The sequence below is a fragment of the Schistocerca gregaria genome, chromosome 4, assembly GCF_023897955.1.
Source record: "Schistocerca gregaria isolate iqSchGreg1 chromosome 4, iqSchGreg1.2, whole genome shotgun sequence".
Classification (NCBI taxonomy): Eukaryota; Metazoa; Arthropoda; class Insecta; order Orthoptera; family Acrididae; genus Schistocerca; species Schistocerca gregaria.
In genome coordinates this window covers 183538604-183560813 of record NC_064923.1, presented here as the reverse complement: position 1 = coordinate 183560813, position 22210 = coordinate 183538604, and the positions used below count along the sequence as shown (strand labels likewise).

The 22210-nt window shown below is 43.3% G+C and overlaps 1 protein-coding gene across 7 annotated transcripts in view; it reads left to right on the top strand.

Moving 5' to 3' along the window:
* Positions 1 to 17578: 17578 nt before the first annotated feature.
* Positions 17579 to 22210, top strand: part of LOC126366011 (gamma-aminobutyric acid receptor subunit beta) — a 603333-nt gene continuing 598701 nt past the window's right edge. For 5 of the 7 annotated variants that reach the window (XM_050008857.1, XM_050008859.1, XM_050008860.1 and 2 more), the window contains exon 1: positions 17588 to 17831. In XM_050008857.1, the coding sequence (XP_049864814.1) occupies positions 17761 to 17831 (71 nt within the window). In that variant the 5' untranslated portion in view covers positions 17588 to 17760. Of the gene's footprint in view, positions 17832 to 22210 lie in introns of all 7 variants that reach the window. The other 2 variants (XM_050008861.1, XM_050008862.1) reach the window with 2 other exon arrangements.

Genomic DNA, 22210 nt, shown 5'->3' with positions numbered 1-22210 from the left:
TTTACAACATTTTATAATACTTGTACTATGAGATGACAAAAGTCATGGGATAGTGCCATGCAAGTAAACAGATGGCAGTAGTATCACGTGCACAGGCTATAAAAGGGCAGTGCACTGGTGGGGCTATCATTTGTACCCAGGTGATTCACGCAGAAAGATTTACCTCGTGATTATGGCCACACGATGGGAATTAACAGACTCTGGACACAGAATGGCAGAGGCATGGGGCAGTCTGCTTCTGAAATCGTAAGGATGTTCAATATTCCGAGATCCACAGTGTGCCGAGTACCAAATTTTAGCATTACCTCTCCCCACTGCAACAAAATGGCCGAAGGTTTTCACTTAACGACCGAGAGCAGAGGCGTTTGTGTAGAGCTCTCAATGCCAACAAACAAACAACACTGCTTGAAATAACCCCAGAAATCGATGTGGGACGTGCGACGAACGTGTCCGTTAGGACAGAGTGGCAAAATTTGGCGTTAAGGTGTTAAGGCGTCAGACAACTGATGCTAGTGTCTTTTGGAACCGTACGACGTCGCCCGCTACACCTCTCGTAGCCTCGTGACTATACTCGTATTGTTTACACCTGGGCGACTGTAAAGTTGTGGCTTTATCAGATGAGTACTGACTTCAGTTGGTAAGAGCTGATGGTAGGTTTCGAGTATGACGCAGACCCTATGTGGCACAGACCCTACGAAGCCACGAACCCAAATCATCAACAAGGCTCTATGCAAGCTGGTCGTGGCTACAGGGACTAGACTAGGCCCTCTGGTCAAACTAAATTGACCATTAAATAGAAATGTTTATTTTTGACTACTTGCAGACGATTTGGCAGCCATATAACAATGTGGAACTTTTATGGATGAAAATTCACTATGTCACTGGGACAATTGTTTCGAGCGATTGATTTGGCCACATAGATCGTTCGACATGAATCCCATCGAACATTTATGGAACATGACAGAGAGGTACGTTTATGCACAAAATCCTGCACCAGCAGTAGTTTCGGAATTATGGACGGCTAGAGAGATAGCGTGGCTTAATATTTCTGCAAGGAATTTGCGAATTGTTGAGTTAATGCCACGTCGATCTTCTGCACTACGCCAAGCATGAGGTGGTCTGACACGATTTTAGGAGGTATCCCTTGGCGTATCACCTCGGTGTAATAATGTATGGTCACCATGTTGTGTGTTTACACTCATTACACAAACCAATTACAGTTGATAGGGTGTGGAATGCACTCCTGGGGTGAGGTTGTCTGGGAGTGGAAGGTTCGGGTAAAATAAGGACTGAGCATCATTCTGATCAAGACTTTGATTAACACACCTCAGCCAAAATAATTTTACAAATTAAGTCAACAGGAGCTTGACATACTTAGATAAAACTACGTGTTTTGGACAAAACCATTTAAGAACAGTTGCTGATAAACGATCAACAATGTTATCGAATATTCCAGTGGGATCAAATGACAAAAGGTTACAGTGTTAATTAAAGTACTTGCTCTCAACTCTCCAAAAAGTCATCATGGGAATATTAAGTATGAAAAATTTAAATCTACAAAAAAGTTGTTCTCTTTTCTAAATATACAATTTTTGTGTGCCACTGGTCGGTCTTGTTCCAATATCTACAGCCAGTTTCAATAAGAGAAGCAAGAAACTATCTCACCAATTGAAGTTACCTGACAATCTCTTCAAAGGTTCTAAGAAAACAGTCTTTACAACAGGCGGGTCACAAATATCTATGTAAAACGTTTGACTAAATACAACAAATAAATCAGGTTTACCGAAAATGGAGTTCATTAAAAGGACAGACAAAACTATTAAAGCTCCTTCATTTGAAACCAACACACCTCAGGCAATGCGGTCCAGATGAACGGGCCCCAAAGTATTTATGGCAGGTCCGATGTGTTGCTCACCATACTCCTTTTCTAAGCAACCAGTGGGAACAAGCATCAAGGCAAAAACGCACAATGATACACTAATGAACAGAGAAATAATTTTTAAGCAAAAAGAAATTACACGTTGGCAGTGTAGACAAAACATTTGCGAATGGTTGCTAAAAGACAACTGGCCAAGGCAAGAAGCCCAACTTACACCTTCAATGGACAACCATAATTCAGCTTCAAAGCACGCCCCGAAGCGGAAACGTTAAATACTTAATCGTCGCGCGGGACGGAAAACAGGTGGGAAGAAAACGAGAACAGTTGACTGATGAACCTCAGATACGTAAACACAACCATGACTTGGATGTATAACCCACCAAAATGTATGCAAAAAGATTTGCACCGATGAGGCGCATCAGCTTGCGGGCTCCAAATAACTAAAGAAAGCGACCTGGCGATTTAGCGCACAATGTATCAAGAAAAAAAAGGTAACTTCAAACATACCATCAAATCACAAATCTATAACAGTTACCACATGGAAGCTATTATGGTTTGAAACGAGCGGCACGCTATTCATATCACCTGGCCAGTCACAGGAATAGAGAACAATAACTGAAATGTGAACCGAATCTGATATAGAAGCATCAGGGCACAAACGCGCGCAGAAAGGTAACCAGACAATTAACAGGTTCACAGCAGAGGGCAAGATCAATCTTTACGAATGACGCGTGGTCTTGGGACAAAAACAACGAACTAAAGGTAGCTCACAGAGAATACAAAGGGGGACGAAAATCTAATAGTCATGGGTGACTGGAATGCAGTAGAAGAAAAGGTTACAGGAGAATATGGGCTTGGGACAAGGAATGAAAGAGGAGAAAGGCTAATTGAGTTCTGTAACAAGTCTCACCTAGTAATAGCGAATACCCTGTTCAAGAATCACAAGAGGAGGTAAACTTGGAACAGGCCGGGAGATAAGGGAAGATTTCAATTAGATTACATCATGGTCAGACAGAGATTCCGAAATCAGATACTGGATTGTAAGGCGTACCCAGGGGCAGATATAGACTCAGATCACAATATAGTAGTGATGAAGAGTAGGCTGAAGTTCAAGACATTAGTCAGGAAGAATCAATACGCTAAGAAGTGGGATACGGATGTTCTAAGGAATGACGAGATACGTTTGAAGTTCTCTAACTCTATAGATACAGCAATAAGGAATAGCGCAGTAGGAATTACAGTTGAACAGGAATGGACATCTCTAAAAAGGGTCTTCACAGAAGTTGGGAAGGAAAACATAGGTACAAAGAAGGTAGCTGCGAAGAAACCATGGGTAACAGAAGAAATACTTCAGTTGATTGATGAAAGTAGGAAGTACAAACATGTTCCGGGAAAATCAGGAATACAGAAATACAAGTCGCTGAGGAATGAAATAAATAGGAAGTGCATGGAGGCTAAGACGAAATGGCTGGAGAGAGCAGATAGGTGGAAAGAATATATTGAAAGTCTCTATGAGGGTGAAGGTTTGTCTGATGTGATAGAAGAAGAAACAGGAGTCGATTTAGAAGAGATTGGGGATCCAGTATTAGAATCGGAATTTAAAAGAGCTTTGGAGGACTTACGGTCAAATAAGGCAGAAGGGATAGATAACATTCCATCAGAATTTCTAAAATCATTGGGGGAAGTGGCAACAAAACGACTATTCACGTTGGTGTGTAGAATTTATGAGTCTGGCGACATACCATCTGACTTTCGGAAAAGCATCATCTACGCAATTCCGAAGACGGCAAGAGCTGCCAAGTGTGAGAATTATCGCAAAATCAGGTTAACAGCTCATGCATCGAAACTGCTTACAAGAATAATATACAGAAGAATGGAAAAGAAAATTGATAATGCGCTAGGTGACAATCAGTTTGGCTTTAGGAAAAGTACAGGGACGAGAGAGGCAATTCTGACGTTACGGCTAATAATGGAAGCAAGGCTCAAGTAAAATCAAGACACGTTCATAGGGTTTGTCGAACTAGAAAAAGCGTTAGACAATATTAATTGGTGCAAGCTGTTCGAGCTTCTGAAAAAATGAGGGGTAAGCTATAGGGAGAGACGGGTCATATACAATATGTACAACAACCAAGAGGGAATAATAAGAGTGGACGATCAAGAACGAAGCGCTAGTATTAAGAAGGGTGTAAGAAAAGGCTGTAGCCTTTCGCCCCTACTCTTCAATCTGTACATCGAGGAAGCAATGATGGAAATAAAAGAAAGGTTCAGGAGTGGAATTAAAATACAAGGTGAAAGGATATCAATGATACGATTCGCTGATGACATTGCTATTCTGAGTGAAATTGAAGAAGAATTAAATGATCTTCTGAACGGAATGAACAGTCTAATCAGTACACAGTATGGTTTGAGAGTAAATCGGAGAAAGACAAAGGCAATGAGAAGTAGTAGAAATGAGAACAGTGAGAAACTTAACATCAGGATTGATGGTCACGAAGTCAATGAAGTTAAGGAATTCTGCTACCTAGGCAGTAAAATAACCAATGACGGACGGAGCAAGGAGGACATCAAAAGCAGACTCGCTATGGCAAAAGAGGCATTTCTGGCCAAGAGAAGTCTACTAATATCAAATACCGGCCTTAATTTGAGGAAGAAATTTCTGAGGATGTACGTCTGGAGTACAGCATTGTATGGTAGTGAAACATGGTTGTGGGGAAAACCGAAACAGAAGAGAATCGAAGCATTTGAGATGTGGTGTTATAGACGAATGTTGAAAATTAGGTGGACTGATAAGGAATGAGGAGGTTCTATGCAGAATCGGGGAGGAAAGAAATATGTGGAAAACACTGATAAGGAGAAGGGGGAGGATGATAGGACATCTGCTAAGACATGAGGGAATGACTTCCATGGTACTAGAGGGAGTTGTAGAGGGCAAAAACTGTAGAGGAAGACAGAGATTGGAATACGTCAAGCAAATAATTGAGGACGTAGGTTGCAAGTGCTACTCTGAGATGAAGAGGTTAGCACGGGAAAGGAATTTGTGGCGGGCCGCATCAAACCAGTCAGTAGACTGATGACAAAAAAAAATAAAAATAAAAATAAATAAAAAAAGCGATGACAAATAGTGGAAAAATTTGGAGTCGCCAGAAAATGTGAGGATGACAACAACCCGTCTCGCGCCTACAGTGGTCGGCCAAAGGTATAACGTGACCACTCCTGTTTCCGATTCAGTTCCCTTGTATACTGAAGTTGCTCAGCCAGACCAGCTCCAAAATCACATGGGCAGTAGTGTGACGTGGTTGTTTCACCACTCGTGGTTGCCACTAGAGATGGGGGATCTGCTCCTGAACTGATTCATAGAGTTGAATCTATTAAAGGAGTGAACAATCAGCGATTCAGAAAAAAAAAGAATGGTAGCTCCAAACGTTCCCCACAGCAGTGAGAGAGAGAGAGAGAGAGAGAGAGAGAGAGAGAGAGAGCGAGAGAGAGAGAGGGAAGGAGTCGGAGAATATCAGTGGGGCCTCTGCTGGTCAGAGCACACTGCACGCCACACAACACAGCCAGCGCCGACCTTTGCCCTGCTTCTGCCTTGGCTGCCTGCATTGTGCAGTGCCCCATTGGATTTTGTGTTACACGTATTCCGTGCCGTCTCTGTGCTTCCTCTGCCGCGTGCAGTGTCTGGCGCACCTTAACTTAGCATCGCACTCCGTCAGCAATCGTTTCAGCCGCACGTCCTGCCCTCTGGGGAGTTGATGCGAGCAACAGGACAGAGAGCCTCCTAACGGAGAACATAAGAACTTCTTGCAACAACCTGCTCGCAAGAGAACGGACGATTTGCTCGGAATGGGTGACTGGTGGCCGTTCATCGCTCCCCCCAACCTCGGAACTCGCCCGCTCAACGCTCACCCCACCATCTCGACTCTAGCCAGAGCATTGAGCAAACCAACTCAGGTGTCACTTTGGTCTCTACGGTCTTAGCTCACGCCGTAATACAGCTCGCGTTTCGACCTGCTTGACTCAGTGTCTCTTATTGTAGTGAAGGATTTTGCGATTTTAGGCGTCTTTGGAAGGAAACGTTCACTTTTAAAATATATGGCTTGCGATGTATTTGTACGAGGTTAATGAAATTTTAATACATTATAGCCAAATATATTGTTACTGTCTCAATTTATAACATTTTCCGATCACCCAAAAAACCACATTGGTGCAAAATAAATCAATAATCAAAAACTTTGTCATATCGTGGAAATTTCAATAAACAATACAAAATTCTTACTCATTATCCATCTTACTTCAAAATAGGATCAAATAAGATCAAAATACAAGTATATTACTGGAATAAACCAAGTTTAAAGAGCAATGTGCCTTCCATTTATTTTATATTGTGAATGGGTGGTGAGTCATGAAAAAGAGCTAGTTCATTTCAGGGAGTGAACAGTTCTGATCCGATCTCTGAAAAGAATAGTTTTGCCCATCTCTAGTTGCCACTACTTCCGCCTGCGAGTTATGCTACATCGGTGGCAAGCGAGGTGTTTACCTACAGAGTGCAAAGCAGCAAGTAATAAATGACAGATACGGACCGTGGTCGACTGTGATTCGCGCCGGATCGGACGCTTGGCTTTTGAACCCTGCCTGGCTTGTTCTAAGCTAAGTTTTCCTGGAGGAAGGTTGTTCTGTGGCTATATTGTGGAAGTGGCTGAGTATACAAAGCCGCTGTGCGATGACAACTACTGGAAAAACTTGGAGCTGCCAGAAGATGTATGGATGAAGACGACCCGTCTCTCGCCTCCAATGGTACTTCGTAGCAATAGTTTTTTACAGCTTGTGGAATAAGCGTAAATTATAAGCTTTTGTGAAGATTGGCTCTGACGTGTTGCAAAGTTGTCTTTTCCCGGAAGTGTCAAACTCCAGTAAAGATGACGCATTGGGCCATCCATAATGTGCTGAATTTTAGTCAGCTTCAACTCAAGTATTTTATTGTGGTTTGGCCATGTAACAGTTAATGCCACGTTGGAGACGATGTGGTGTGGTGACAGTTACCTAAACAGGCCATTCTATCAGCGGTGGCTTTTGAGAAGACAATTACTAAAGGTACCGTCTTGATAAACATCTAATCCTTCTCGAACTTTTGTATTGTTCTCTATTTTAACGGTGTTCACGTTAATTTATATATGGACATCGTTCACCTTTAAGAATTGGTACTGATGAGCTGTTATAAACTTGACTCCTAGGGAAGATCTAATTGCATTGGTTGATTGCTAAGCTATCCATTTCTTTGTACTTTCTATCTCTGAAGGTAAATTTATGAGACTGTGCTAAAGTAAACCTCACCTGGGGATTAGAAACAATATTTTGCTTTATTTAGCGGGTCATTTTCATCTGAAATGTATGTGCTCACGTGGAGAATTGATTAGAATGTGATTGTGAGATGCGTGCTTGAGCATATGCCGTTTTCATGAATGTGCCTTATAATCATCCTGAACATTGTGTACTCGTGTAAACCTATTGTATCTTTTTGAAAAACTTGCTTAGGCGATGTGACACGACAGCGCATGTGGGATCATAGACATTTGTAAGGACCATGTTTTATGGCTTTATAACTGTGAATGTTGACTATACTCAGAGCTCACATCCAATTATGATTCTGGAATAAATGTATTAGTACTTCTCTTATCGAATAAATTCTAAAATTTTATATTTATCTGTATACAATAATTATATTGTGTTTAAACTAGCATCCAAGTTGAGTCAATCGGTTCACACTTTTCGGTATTCCAGCATCCTGCTACAATCAATCGAGCTCACTCTGCTACCAATGTCAAGCAAGATGCTCTAACATAGAAAAGGATAGAACGATTGACGGAGCTTGGATTCTAATTTAAACACAACATATATATTTTAAAATCTTAATATAAAATTTTGAAGTACTGATACTTATTCCTGAATGGTAACTCGATGTGAACTCTGAGTATACAGACAACGTTCACAGTTTGAAAGCCGTAAAGGATGGCCGTTACAACTGTGTACGATACCACACGTGCTGTGGCGTCACAACACCTAAGCAAATTTCTGCAACGGAGAGGTTTACACGAGCACACAATGTTCAGGATGCATGCATTTCAGATGAAAATGATTTGCTAAATGAAGCAAAATATTGTTTCCTATCCCCAAACGAGGTTTACCTTAGCACAGTCTCAAATCTACCTTCAGAGATAGAAAGCACAAAGAAATGGATAGCTTAGCAATCAAGTAATGCAATTAGATCTTCCCTAGGAGTCAAGTTTGTAACAGCTCAGTTCCTATACTTAAAGGTAAACGATGTCCGTGTATACATTAACGTGAACACCGTTAAAATAGAGAACAATAGAGAAGTTCGAGAAGGATTAGATGTTTATCCAGAGGCTGCCTTTAGTAATTGTCTTCTCGAAAGCCACCGCTGATAGACTGGCCTGTTTAGCTAAATGTCACCACATCACATCGTCTCCAACATGGCATGATCTGTTACATGGCGAAACCACAGTAAAATACTTGAGTTGAAGCAGACTAAAATTCAGCACATTATGGATGGCCCATTGCATCAGCTTTACTTCCGGAAAACACAACTTTGCAACACGTCATACCACAGTCTACATTAAAGCATATACTTCACGTTTATTCCACAAGCTGAAAAATACTAATGCTACTCAGGACCACAGGAGTACAGCCACTTTCACCATTTATCCATAGAACAACCTTCCGCCAGGAAACCTGTTGACATCATGGTCGCCTTAGCATACAGCAAGCCAGACAGGGCTCCAAAGCCACGCATCGGGTCGGGCGCGAATCACACACGACGCAATAGCCACAAAATGTCGCCGTCTCCGATCCGTAACTGTCACTCATTTCCTGCTTCAGCTCTCAAGATTAACACATCAGTTTCTGGCGATGTAGCATGACTCGCAGGACGGAGTAGCGACAGCCTCGAGTGGCGTGCCAAGCACGGCACAGTGGAACCAACAGCCGGCCTGTTGCCCCACAGATCTGCGCTGTCTGTGCTGCTTCACACTGCCTTCCCCGGAAATCGGCCTCAACGGCACTCGCCGCAAACGTGCCACGTCCTCTTCACGCCAAAGATCGTGATTCAAGAGACTTGGCTCGAGGTATCGATAGTACAATGGTTCAGGGTGATCGACGGAGCGCAATCAAACACTTCGCTTTGTAATTGGACGTCCCTTTTGTTAGAGCCGACACCTCGTCCAGCAGTTGGGGTACTCAAAGTTTTGTGACCGTTGGTTTCCTTGCCACGTAACGGAACACCGTAAAGAGTAACGAAGGACCATCTGTGTGGAGTTTCCTGCTCTTAACGGACTAATCAAAAATGTTCCAATGTGTGTCAAATCTTATGGGACCAACTGCTAAGGTCATCAGTCCCTAAGCTTCCATACTACGTAACCTAAATTATTCTAAGGACAAACGCACAAACCCATGCCCGAGGGAAGGCTCGAACCGCCGCCGGGACTAGCCGCATAGTCCATGACTGGAACGCCTTAGACCGCTCGGCTACATTTTTTGTCGAACATCGTCACAGGCAATGAAAAGTGGTTTCATCACTGGAAACAAAACAGCTATCAGTGGAATGGCGTCACATCACCTCTAATCCGGAGAAAGACTTCAAAGCCGCACACTCAGCTAGTAAAATTCATGACTGCCGTCTTTTGGGACTCTGAAGCGGTTATTTTATTTGGTGTCCTCCCTTATGGTGCAACGATCAACTCGGATGTGTATTGTGCTACCCTCAGGAAACTGAAGAAACGACTTCAGCGTTTTCCGTCACCACAAAAATGGAAACAAACCTCTCTTTCTCCATCACAACGCAAGGTCTCACACAAGTGTGCGCATCCGAGAGTAGCTTACAGAATTTCATGGACTGATATACCTCATCCATCCTATAGCCCGTATCATGCATCTTGCGACTTCTGTTTGGCACAATGAAGGATGCAACTGCAAGAATCGATAGGTGATTGAGGCAGGTTTACTGATACAGCAAGACGTTGGCTCCGGCGTCGACCTGTAGAGTAGTACCATGCAGGCATACAGACCCTCCCAGCAAGGGGGCGTAAGGCCGTCGCACTGAACGGAGATTATATTGAAAAATACGGCTTTGTAGCAAAAAAGTGGCGAATAATATTATTTATGGAAACTTGAATAAAACAAACTTGCTTGCAGAAACAATTGTTGCATTGCATATATATCGAACCTGAAACGCCCGCTAAAACCGCTGGGGAGAACAGGTGATTAAGATTATGGAACGGACCAAGTAAGAGGGCAGTCAGTTCCACTTCAAAAATTTAATTTATTGTAATTAATAACACATTTAAACTAAAACGGCGCATAGCCAAACCTTTACAACTACGAGTTTCGAAATCCAGTTCTTTCACGGCTGAAGGCCTCTAAACAAGAAATCTTAAAAAACAACCAAAAAAATTTCAGGTGACTCAAGACACGTAGTTAAAATTGCAAATATATATATATCACAGCTAGGCTGAAAGCCTCAGGGCAAAAGTGGATAGAGCAAACACATCCAAGGTGCAACAAAAACGGCTGAAGGCCACAATTAAATTTCTAAACTTTAGAATATACTACCACAATCTTTTAAGGCAGAAGGCCGCAATGTTTTCGCTTAAGGGGAAATTTTGAGCCTAAGGCTTTAAGCGGCTGAAGGCCCATAGTTGATTTTCCAAAAATTAAAAAAAAAAACCTTAACCTTTAAGTGGCCGAAAGCTCACTAAATGAAAAAGCAGCGCAGTGACAATAACTAAATTTAAGAATAAGGTTTTAAGCGGCTGGAGGCCCACAACTGATTTTCCAAAAAGTCAGAATACCTTAAACCTTTATGTTTTAAGTGTGTGACAGCGCACTAAATGAAACGATAGCACAAGAATAGTAACTTTCAGCAGAATATTCACTTGCCAGAATTCAAAATCACTTATACGGGCTGGATGCTCTTGATTTACATAAAACACAATTTTTTTTCTTTTAAAGCATCGGCTATGTTAGATTACCAACAGACCACTAAACACCCATGAAAAGGACAGTTTGGACAACGGCACTCAGACGCCTCCAGGGAGGGGGGGGGGGGGGCTGCCCTCAAAACATTAACGTTCACTTAGATGAGACAGGTGGTGAGCCCAACTACCGTCGGTAACCCAACCAAGAGACAGTCACACACCGACTGACCAAATGACTCGCTAGCCACCAATCGGTACATGAACTCAAAGACCAAACTGTTATAGACGTGATCATCCACAACGAAATATGTATTAAGCTGGCAAAACTACACACCGTGTTGGACAGCGACAAAATGTGAGGAAAGGACACTGCCTGAAATTACGTTAGTGTCCAGGGCAGGTAACCGGAACACTAACGGTCACAAGGCAGAAAATTCCGCTGATGCACTTGAACTGTAGTGAACCAATATAGTTAATTCCACCGCACAGAGTCTCGATTTCACAACTGTAAACACTCGGTGTTGCTCACAGGAAAAGCTCCCCAACACTGAACCACCGGACCGACAGACACTACATGAACGGACGTGGCTTGGGTACTTAGGACACCACTCAACTTTGACGTCCTGAGTCGGTGAGCCACGAAGCTAGTAGCGACCGGTTCCTGTGCAGGAACCGCCAGAGGACCCATCACGGAGGTATACTCCCTGGTCCGCACCAACCAACCGACCGACTGCTTGCACATACCCTGGCCGGAAACTATACGCACAAGACGAAAGATGGTACACGGTGCAAATATCGATACACATCGTTGCTGCCACACGTAGAAGGAGGAAGAACCACGGCATAACTGCAACAATGGCGGGAAATCAAACGCAGATAGACAACAAAGTTCTAGGAAATGCGTAGTTCGGAGTGAGCATGGCTCAAAAAATGGCTCTGAGCACTATGGGACTTAAATCTGAGGTCATCAGTCCCCTAGAACGTAGAACTACTTAAACCTAACTAACCTAAGGACATCACACACATCCATGCCCGATGCAAGATTCGAACCTGCGACCGTAGCGGTCGCGCGGTTCCAGACTGAAGCGCCTAGAACCGATCGGCCACACTAGCCGGCCAGCACGCCTCAAAACCCTCGTATACAGCTGGGCAGCAAAATGGCATAGTCTACATAAAGTGGCTGAAAAACTCCACTGGCAGTGAGTTTCGTTTCTGGGAAGGACCTGGAAGACCTCATGGTTGCGGCTACAGTTCATCTCCACAACGTAACCCTGATATGCCCTACAAAATATAGATTCTGAATTCTCCCTTTCCAGACCTATAAGGGATTCATCCATAAACATATTGGTAGAGGGAAATAATATACGCACTCTAGGGTATGTTGCGACATATGTGTGTTTCGGTGCATTGACAATTACAAAAGTTTCAGGCTCAGAAGAGCCAGCCGGCCGGGGTGGCCGAGCGGTTCTAGGCACTACAGCCTGGAACCGCGAGACCTCTACGGTCGCTGGTTCGAATCCTGCCTCGTGCATGGATGTGTGTGATGTCCTTAGGTTACTTAGGTTTAAGCAGTTCTAAGTTCTAGGGGACTGATGACCTCAGAAGTTAAGTCCCATAGTGCTCAGAGCAATTTTCATTTTTAGGAGAGCCATTAGGCTTGATGTTTAAAGTGGTTCTTTGAGGAATATTCAACGGCGCTGTAGCTACGGTGATTATCCGACATGTTTCATGGTTCCAACCATTGTACCTGGAACATAAGACCAAGCTCAACCTCCGTGACTATACGTTACCGGCATGTCTATCATGATACTCTCCGGTCGCAGCAAAAGCGCTAACACATAATGTAAGACGTTATCTTCGAAGCAGACATCACAGTTCCGTTTCGTCACGTAAGTCTTACGATTATTTAGAGCAATTACAAACTTTTGAGTTTTCTTCTTTATTCTGTTACCAATAACATTACTTTCATTCTGACTTCCGCCACGTTATTTGTCAGTAGTAAGGCAGTAATGTAGATGAACAATGTAATTAATTCTGGGACATGATTCCCTACATGATATTACATTTTGAAGCAAGATATTATTGTCACTGAAAATGATACGACGTAAATAAATTACATTATGCATTGTCATTCTCTCCACCTCGATAGTCGAAGTCTCTGGCACGTACACACATCAAAAAAAGTTTTGCATACCTCGGTTCCGAGAGTTCCGGAATCTGTACAGAAAATTGGAATAGAGACCAATACAAACACCATTTCAGCCCTTTTTATTGCTCATAAGAACAACCCACTGCATTTTGTACCACCATACGACGAGACATTCAGAGGTGGTGGTCCAGATTGCTATACACCCTGTTACCCCTAATACCCAGTAGCATGACCGCTTCCATTGATGCATGCTTGTGTTCCTTGTGGCATACTATCCACAAGTTCATCAAGGTATTGTTGGTCCAGATTGTCATCCTCAACGACGATTCGAAGCAGATCCCTCAGAGTGGTTGGTGGGTCACGTCGTCTGTAAACAACCCTTTTCAATCTATTCCTGGCGTGTTCGAAAGGGTTCATGTCTGGAGGACGTGCTGGCCTCTCTAGTTGAGCGATGTCTCTGTCCTGAAGAAAGTCATTCACAAGGAGAGCACGATGGGGGCGCGAATTATCGTCCACGAAGATGAATGCGTTCACCAAGATGCTGCGAAATGGTTGCACTATCGGTCGGAAGATGGTATTCCAGTATCCTACAGCCGTTACGGCGCCTTCCATTACCACTACATAATGCCACCCCGAAACAGCAGAGGATCTCCACCTTGCTGCACTCGTTGGACAGTGCGTCTAAGGTGTTCAGCCTGACCGGGTTGCCTCCCAACACGTCACTGGCGTTTGACTGGTTGATGGTATATGCGACACTCATCGGTGAAGAGAACGTGATGTCAATCCTCGACGGTCTGTTCGGAATATTGTTGGTCCCATCGGTAACGCGCTGCATGGTGTCGTGGTTGTAAAGACGGACGTCACCATGGACGTCGGGAGTGACGTTGCGCCTCATGCAGTCTGTTGTGTGCAGTTTGAGTCGTAACACGACGTCCTGTGGCTGGACGAAGAGCATTATTCAACATAGTGGCGTTGCTGTCAGGGTTCCTCCGAGCCATAATGCGTAGCTAGTGGTAATCCATTGCAGCAGTAGCCCTTTGGCGGCCTGAGCGGGACATGTCATCGACAGTTCCTGTCTCTCTGTATCTCCTCCATGTCCAAACAACATTGCTTTGGTTCACTCCGAGATGCCTGGACACTTGCCTTGTTAAGAGCTCTTCCTCGCACAAAGTAATAATGCGAGCTCGATAGAACCGTGGTATTGACCGTCTAAGTATGTTTGAACTACAGACAAGACGAGACGTGAAACTTCCTGGCAGATTAAAACTGTGTGCCGAACCGAGACTCGAACTCAGGACCTTTGCCGTTCGCGTGCAAGTACTCTACCAACTGAGCTACCCAAGCACGACTCACGCCAAGTTTTCTCACAGTTTTAATTCCACCAGTACCTCTCCCAAGGCCGTCAGTAGTTCCAATGGAATGTCGTCTACTCCGGGGGCCTTGTTTCGACTCAGGTCTTTCAGTGCTCTGTCAAACTCTTCACGCAGTATCGTATCTCCCATTTCATCTTCATCTACATCCTCTCCCGTTTCCATAATATTGTCCTCAAGTACATCGCCCTGGTATAGACCCTCTATATACTCCTTCCACTTTTCTGCTTTCCCTTCTTTGCTTAGAACTGGGTTTCCATTTGAGCTCTTGATGTCCATACAAGTGGTTCCCTTATCTCCAAAGGTCTCTTCAATTTTCCTGTAGGCAGTATCTACATCCTTACATTTGTCATCAAGCCATCCCTGCTTAGCCATTTTGCACTTCCTGTCGATCTCATTTTTGAGACGTCTGTATTCCTTTTTGCCTGCTTGATTTACTGCATTTTTATATTTTCTCCTTTCATCAATTAAATTCAATATTTCAACTAGCCCTCGTATTTTTACCTACTTGATCCTCTGCTGCCTTCACTACTTCATCCCTCAAAGCTACCCATTCTTCTTCTACTGTATTTCTTTCCCCCATTCCTGTCAATTGCTCCCTTATGCTCTCCCTGAAACTCTGTACAACCTCTGGTTCTTTCAGCTTATCCAGGTCCCATCTCCTTAAATTCCCACCTTTTTGCAGTTTCTTCAGTTTTAACCTACAGGTCATAACCAATAGATTGTGGTCAGAGTCCACATCTGCCGCTGGAAATGTCTTACAATTTAAAACCTGGTTCCTAAATCTCTGTCTTACCATTATATAATCTATCTGAAACCTGTCAGTATCTCCAGGGTTCTTCCATGTATAGAACTTTCTTTCATGATTCTTAAACCAAGTGTTAGCTATGATTAAGTTGTGATCTGTGCAAAATTCTACCAGGCGGCTTCCTCTTTCATTTTTTACCTCACCTACTACGTTTCCTTCTCTCCCTTTTCCTACTACCAAATTCCAGTCACCCATGACTATTAAATTTTCGTCACCCTTCACTATCTGAATAATTTCTTTTATTTCATCATACATTTCTTCAATTTCTTCGTCATCTGCAGAGGTAGTTGGCATATAAACTTGTACTACTGTAGTAGGTGTGGGCTTCGTATCTATCTTGGCCACAATAATGCGCTCACTATGCTGTTTGTAGTCGCTTACCCGCATTCCTATTGTTTTATTCATTATTAAACCTACTCCTGCATGAGCTCTATTTGATTGTGTGTTTATAACCCTGTAGTCACCTGACCAGAAGTCTTGTTCCTCCTGCCACTGAACTTCACTATTCCCCACTATATCTAACTTTAACCTATCCATTTCCCTTTTTAAATTTTCTAACCTACCTGCCCGATTAAGGGATCTGACATTCCACGCTCCGATCCATAGAACGGCAGTTTTCTATCTCCTGATAACGACATCCTCTTGAGTAGTCCCCGCCCAGAGATCCGAATGGGGGACTATTTTGCCTCCAAAATATTTTATCCAAGAGGACGGCATCATCATTTAACCATACAGTAAAGCTGTACGCCCTATAAAAAAAATTACGGCTGTAGTTTCCCCTTGCTTTCAGCCGTTCACAGTACCAGCACAGCAAGGCCGTTTTGGTTATTGTTACAAGGCCAGATCAGTCAATCATTCAGACTGTTGCCACTGCAACTACTGAAAAGGCTGCTGCCCCTCTTCAGGAACCACACGTTTGTCTGGCCTCTCAACAAATACCCCTCCATTGTGGTTGCACCTACGGTACAGCTATCTGTATCGCTGAGGCACGAAAGCCTCCCCACCAACGGCAAGGTCCATGGTTCATGGGGGGAGGCTTAGGTAGAGTATGAAATCATGATAACGTGCTCCATTGAGCGTAGGTGGAAGAACATGAGGCCCAATCAAGACATCACTAACAATGCCTGCCCAAATGTTCACAGAAAATCTGTGTTGATGACGTGATTGCACAATTGTGTTCGGATTCTCGTCAGCCCACCCACATTGATTGTGAAAAATTACAGTTTGATCACTTTGGAATGAAGCCTCATTCGTAAAGAGAACATTTGCACTAAAATGAGGATTGACACATTGTTGGATGAACCATTCGCAGGAGTGTACCCGTGGAGGCCAATCAGCTGCTGATAGTGACTGCACACCCTGTACATGGTACGGAAACAACTGGTTCTCCCGTAGCACTCTCCATACAGTGACGTGGACAACGTTAATTTGTACAGCAGCAACTTTTCTGACGCTTACTTTAGGGTTATCGTCAACTGCATGAAGAATTGCCTCGTCCATTGCAGGTGTCCTCGTCGTTCTAGGTCTTCCCCAGTCGCGAGTCATAGGCTGGAATGTTCCGTGCTCCCTAAGACGCCGATCAATTGCTTCGAACGTCTTCCTGTCGGGACACCTTCGTTCTGGAAATCTGTCTTGATACAAACGTACCGCGCGACGGCTATTGCCCCGTGCTAATCCATACATCAAATGGGCCTCTGCCAACTCCGCATTTGTAAACATTGCACTGACTGCAAAACCACGTTCGTGATGAACACTAACCTGTTGACGCTACGTACTGATGTGGTTGATGCTAGTACTGTAGAGCACATGTCCACATAACATCTTTTCTTTATTTGTGTGTGAGGAATGTTTCCTGAAAGTTTTTCCATACCTTTTTGTAACACCCTGTATATAATCGCTGTAGAGTGACTAGCTTATCGTAAGTCGTCTTAAGACAGATAATCATCAGAAATTTGTCCTGTATGGCATGATTTACGATTGGTACGAATGGAAGCAGCCATTGTTTGGAACAAATCAAGGATATGATGCAGATTCTTTTTTTTAAAAAAAGCGGTTAGTTACAGTCCCCAAGACCGTGCCAGGGAAGATAACGATAGCAGACTGCGGCATAAGTAGAACATTGGGGTCATTACACTGTTCGGCGAGCGTATTGCGAAGTTTGGAGTGTAGTGTGCTGCGTGCAGGTAAGACGAGAAGCGGCAGCGGCGGGCCAGCTGTTGTGCAGTGGCCCCGCCTCGGGGGCAGGGTGCCGGGACACGCCCCGGGTGATGGGGGTGGGCGGGGGTGGCCGAGGCGGAGGCGGCGCCGGCGCCCCAGCGGCCCGGCGTGCGCGCGCCGCGATCAATAGGCGAGGGCAGGCGGCGGGCCGGCCGTGCCGCCACTAGCGGGACAGGGGCAGCGACGGCCGGAGCTGGTGGTGCTCTGCTGCGGTGGCTGCTGCTGCTGGCTGCTGGCTGTGGCTGCGGCTGCGGGCTGCGGCTGCTGGGCGGCGGCGCGCCACGGCGGACGACGGGCGGCTCTCGCGATGGCCCGCACCCTGCGCAGCCTCTCCCTGCGCTCGGGCTGACACCATGGCGCGGCTGCTGCTGCCGCTGCTGCTGCTGCAGCTCGCCTGCCTCCTGCTCCCCGGCTCCAGAGCCGCGTGAGTACCGCCCGCTCCGGCTCCCTCGCTGCTACTGACACTTTGTTTTTCAGAACTCCGACCCCTTCCGGGATCATTTACTGGTGCAACGAGAAACGACATCTGTCTCTTACGACGTCCTCGGTCCCTTCGCCGTAATCGTGATCCAGTGCGTTTTCCTTATGCTAAAAGACTATTTGCGGTTGGGGAAGTGTGATAGAGCGCTGTCGGCCTCCTGGCAGGGTCGCCAGTTTGGTGCACTACTCTCGGCGTCCTAGCAGAGAGCCGCGCCTAGAGCTCGCGCCGCAGAGCCCAGGACACACTACTCCAGCCCCTCCCACCAGCCACACCCAGCGCCCCCTGCTGTGCTCTTCCCCTCTCCTTCCCAAATTATCTTTCTAGCGTGTGTAGCGTTATATCTGTAACTACTCGCTACCCAACTATTTCAATTTACATTCGTGCCTCACAAATGTCACCCAGTTACGGTCACTAGAGCACCAATAAATTTCTGTGGTTAGCCCACTCATGGGACGGATCTATTTTCATATTGAACTGTTTATAACATATTATTGATTTGTAATGACAGTCATTACAGTAGAGGTTGCATTTACTTTTGTAACAAAATACTGTCTTATCTTTGTAATGGACTGTAAAACCTCTTTGGAGTCTGTCTAGACCGCTAAGTATATTTTTGCAAAATCTTTTCAATAAACAAGGAATATACAGTTATTTTCAATAAAATAATAGTTAACAAGATCAATACTGGATACGCAAGAAGCAAAATTCAGCCCAAAACAAATGTCAAGACAACGCATAATTTCAAAATTCTCATTGTAGTTAAACCAGACGTACACAACGATTAACAAACGAAATCGATAGACAACACACGTTTAATCAAATAAGCTATTTTGGACCTGCAAAATTTCATGTTACCGCCTTAAGCTGCTCTTAAAATATTTTATTTACAGAGCCAGTTTCAGTTGCCTGATCATTACCAGGTTCATAAAACTATTCAACATTATAAACTGACGACGTAATTTATTTTACAATATGATAATAGTATATAATTTATGTGTTATCACATGACGTTAACGATTTTACATTTCACCTAACATTTTACAGTGAATACTTTTATAAACCTGATGATGATCAGGCGACTGAGGGTGATTGTGTAAATAAAGCATTTTACCTACAGCTCAAGGTGGTAGTGTGACATTTTTCAAATACATAGTCCAATCAAAATTGTGGCGCACCACCTTCTGTTAAGTCTTCTACCAAAATTACATCAGTTATTAGAAAAATTCAAAGAGTTCAAGATAAGATGACCAGAGAAGTTACGGATCTTTATTTACAAGGTTAAAGTACAATCCGATTGTTTTGCCCTGCAGTCATCAGAACAAAATCACCTGTATTATTATTGCAGGTCAGGGCATAGTCGCAGACGTCCAACAGCTTACCTCTGTTGAGACAGCATATGGGTAGGGAGTGTACGCTGCTACTAGTGAAAGACTTTCAGTACCAGCAACCACTTTCTACGTACGACGTGGTTTCGACAAGTTAGTGTCAGAAAAAAAAGAGACTGAGAAGGTATTATAGAATCTGTGCAGTGCCCATATACATTAAACGTACAGTGACAAGTTGCATTGGATCGTCATTTCGCTTTATGCTTGAAGCATGTTTACAGGGGTTCCAAGTATCTTACTAAAATTAACCTGGTCATTTTATATATCACACAAGTACCTACGTACAGCTTGTAAACAACGCCAAACCAGTTCAATATATTATGAACTAGACTTCCATAACTGTCATGTCTTAATACAACTTTTTTTATAAATGTGTTCATTTCAATTTCTACAGAGGTGCTGTGTTGACACCACGTTCCAAGTTATACGCTACTAATGTCTCACAACGAAGCAATTAAAGCTTGAACGCATATCTGAAAAAGTGTGCTCCCTTCGTTGAATCTATGTCCGAAGACCGCAGATTGAACGATTTTTTTAGTGGCGCATCTTATTTACAACAATGATTATTGCGGCTCCTTATAGAATCAATCTGCAGATTTTTGACGTATGCTCGAATTAGTAGGCATTAAGCGTCAAGAAAACACATACCCAGACAGCAAACAAATCGTTGTATAGGATGTCTTCCTCCACATCACCTCACGTTTTCAGTTCTGCCTCCTCCACTCCCCCTCCCACCCTACCTCCGCTAGTCACCTCCTTCCCTTGTGCCCCCGCAAGATTATTCTGGGAACAGGTGTGGCAAAATATCTCTTTCTGTGAAAATTAAATTAAATTCATTCTTAAAGCACTTACTCACAGTAGCAAGGGATGAATGAGACATAAAATAAAAAATAAAGGATATTTACTAAGCTGAGTAATTATGTCAGGCTAACTTGACGCAATCCTGAGTTTCAGAGTATTTCAAGACTTTGTTCCTAAAGTGTAAACGCAGAGTTAAACACGGTCTCAACCTGATTTGCAGCTCGCACCGCAGCATCACGCACACGACTCTGACTTGGCGCGGTGCCCAAACTGGAGGAAATGCGCCAACAGAAACTGCTATGATGGGACAGATAGTGTTGTGAGGTTACTGCACCACGTTTTTATTAATATCTTGCCTATTTCAGCCTCCTGCCTGTATCAGTTGTTCTCTTGATAATGATTCACTTCGCAGCGTTCAGTTTCCGACAGGGCTCGGCGACAGGCTAAACAGTTTCCAGCATATCATTTTTTGATAAGACGACGCTACTAGATGTCCTGTAACTTCTGTAACGGAAACATAATTTCTTCAAGACAAAAACTGAAGGTCCACGACAGTATTTCATTCATAATATTTAGCTCTTGGCGTTCCTGTGGTATATATATATCTTACAGATTATTCTACGGAAATTTATGTATTGTTTTGGAACCATTATTTATGTGTCACTGCCGGTAAGGGATCCTCGGAACACAATACGTGCAGTAGCATGATGTTATTATGCCCCAGTTTTTCACCAACGTTAAGTACTTTACTGGCTTTCTTTATTCCATTCAGATTGTTATATTTTCAACTTTGTTTCTACGCTATTAACGAGACCAATAAAATTCGGGCGTTCTGAATGATTTGTTTCTTCCTTATTTTCAGTGTAAATACTACGATTTTAAATTTTTTTAAGGCTAGCACATGTCAATATGAATGCGAAATAATCGTTATACAAGCATTTCATGCTGTATTGCCAAATATATACAAACAGTCTGAAGACATCCAAAAAAAGTTTAAAGATATTAACAGCGCAAACATTTAGAAAATTTCATTTTTATAGCGACGTTCATCATTTGCAACAAATTGACAGTCACTCCACCATATATGCAAAACGGCATAACGTTCTGAAGAACAATGAAAAGGTGCAATCTATTTCAAACAACAGTAATGTCAGTCTCACATTTTTATGTTACAGCACCGAGGTATTCCTAATTTTATAATGACTTTAAAATATCGCTGCCACATTGAAACCCACTTGTTATCTTCTACGGACAACACACGCTACTTGGGAGCGTTGCCCTCAATACGGATGTTTTCCATTTAGCGTCCGGTTCATGGTCTCTGTGTATCTGAAGCTATGTTAGTGAAGGACAAACTATACTGCTCTTCAACCTCAGCAACGTATAGTTACTGCCACATGATGGGATCCCAGTTTAGTTCTTTGCCAACTGGAGCATGAAAAAATTTTAGCAGAAGTTACCGAAATAACAACATCATCATTTGCGTAAGTTTTGAATGTTCAACATAATAATGAACTAAGCCACATACACGTTCTTAGAAAAACAAACACATTTGCTGAAGCCATACATCGTGTGTTTGTTCTTTAGAACCGGGAGAAATTCATTCACTTGAATACATGATGACTTTATCGAAGGTTGATGTCGCATTGGACATTGAAATAAACATTTTTGTTCAAATGTTACAAACGTAAATCAGTACCTTTGTATTCTATGTTTCTGTTCGCAAAACACATTACTGCATATCCTGAACACTCACACTCAGTGATCATAGAGTTTTGGGCAAATTAAAAATGATACAGATATCCCATTTCCATCTGACGCAACGAGTCACTCACTGTTTCTTTCCGTCCAGTACCTAACAGTTTTTCATTTGAAAGTATCGATAAACCCGATTGATGGTCCTAGTCAATGCACAATAGTTGAACATTTCTAATCACAAAGTTTCCAGATTGAGTCATTATCAAACCTTAGCCGATCAAGTCATCAGCTTTCATAGATTGCAAACGTGCTGCAGTTATCGATTATTTACCAGCACAACAAAACTCTGTGATATCAACATACCAGTTACAAGCATTTTTATGCTTGCTGAGTGAACATTTCTATTGACAGTACTGGATGTTTTGATTGACTCTGTCA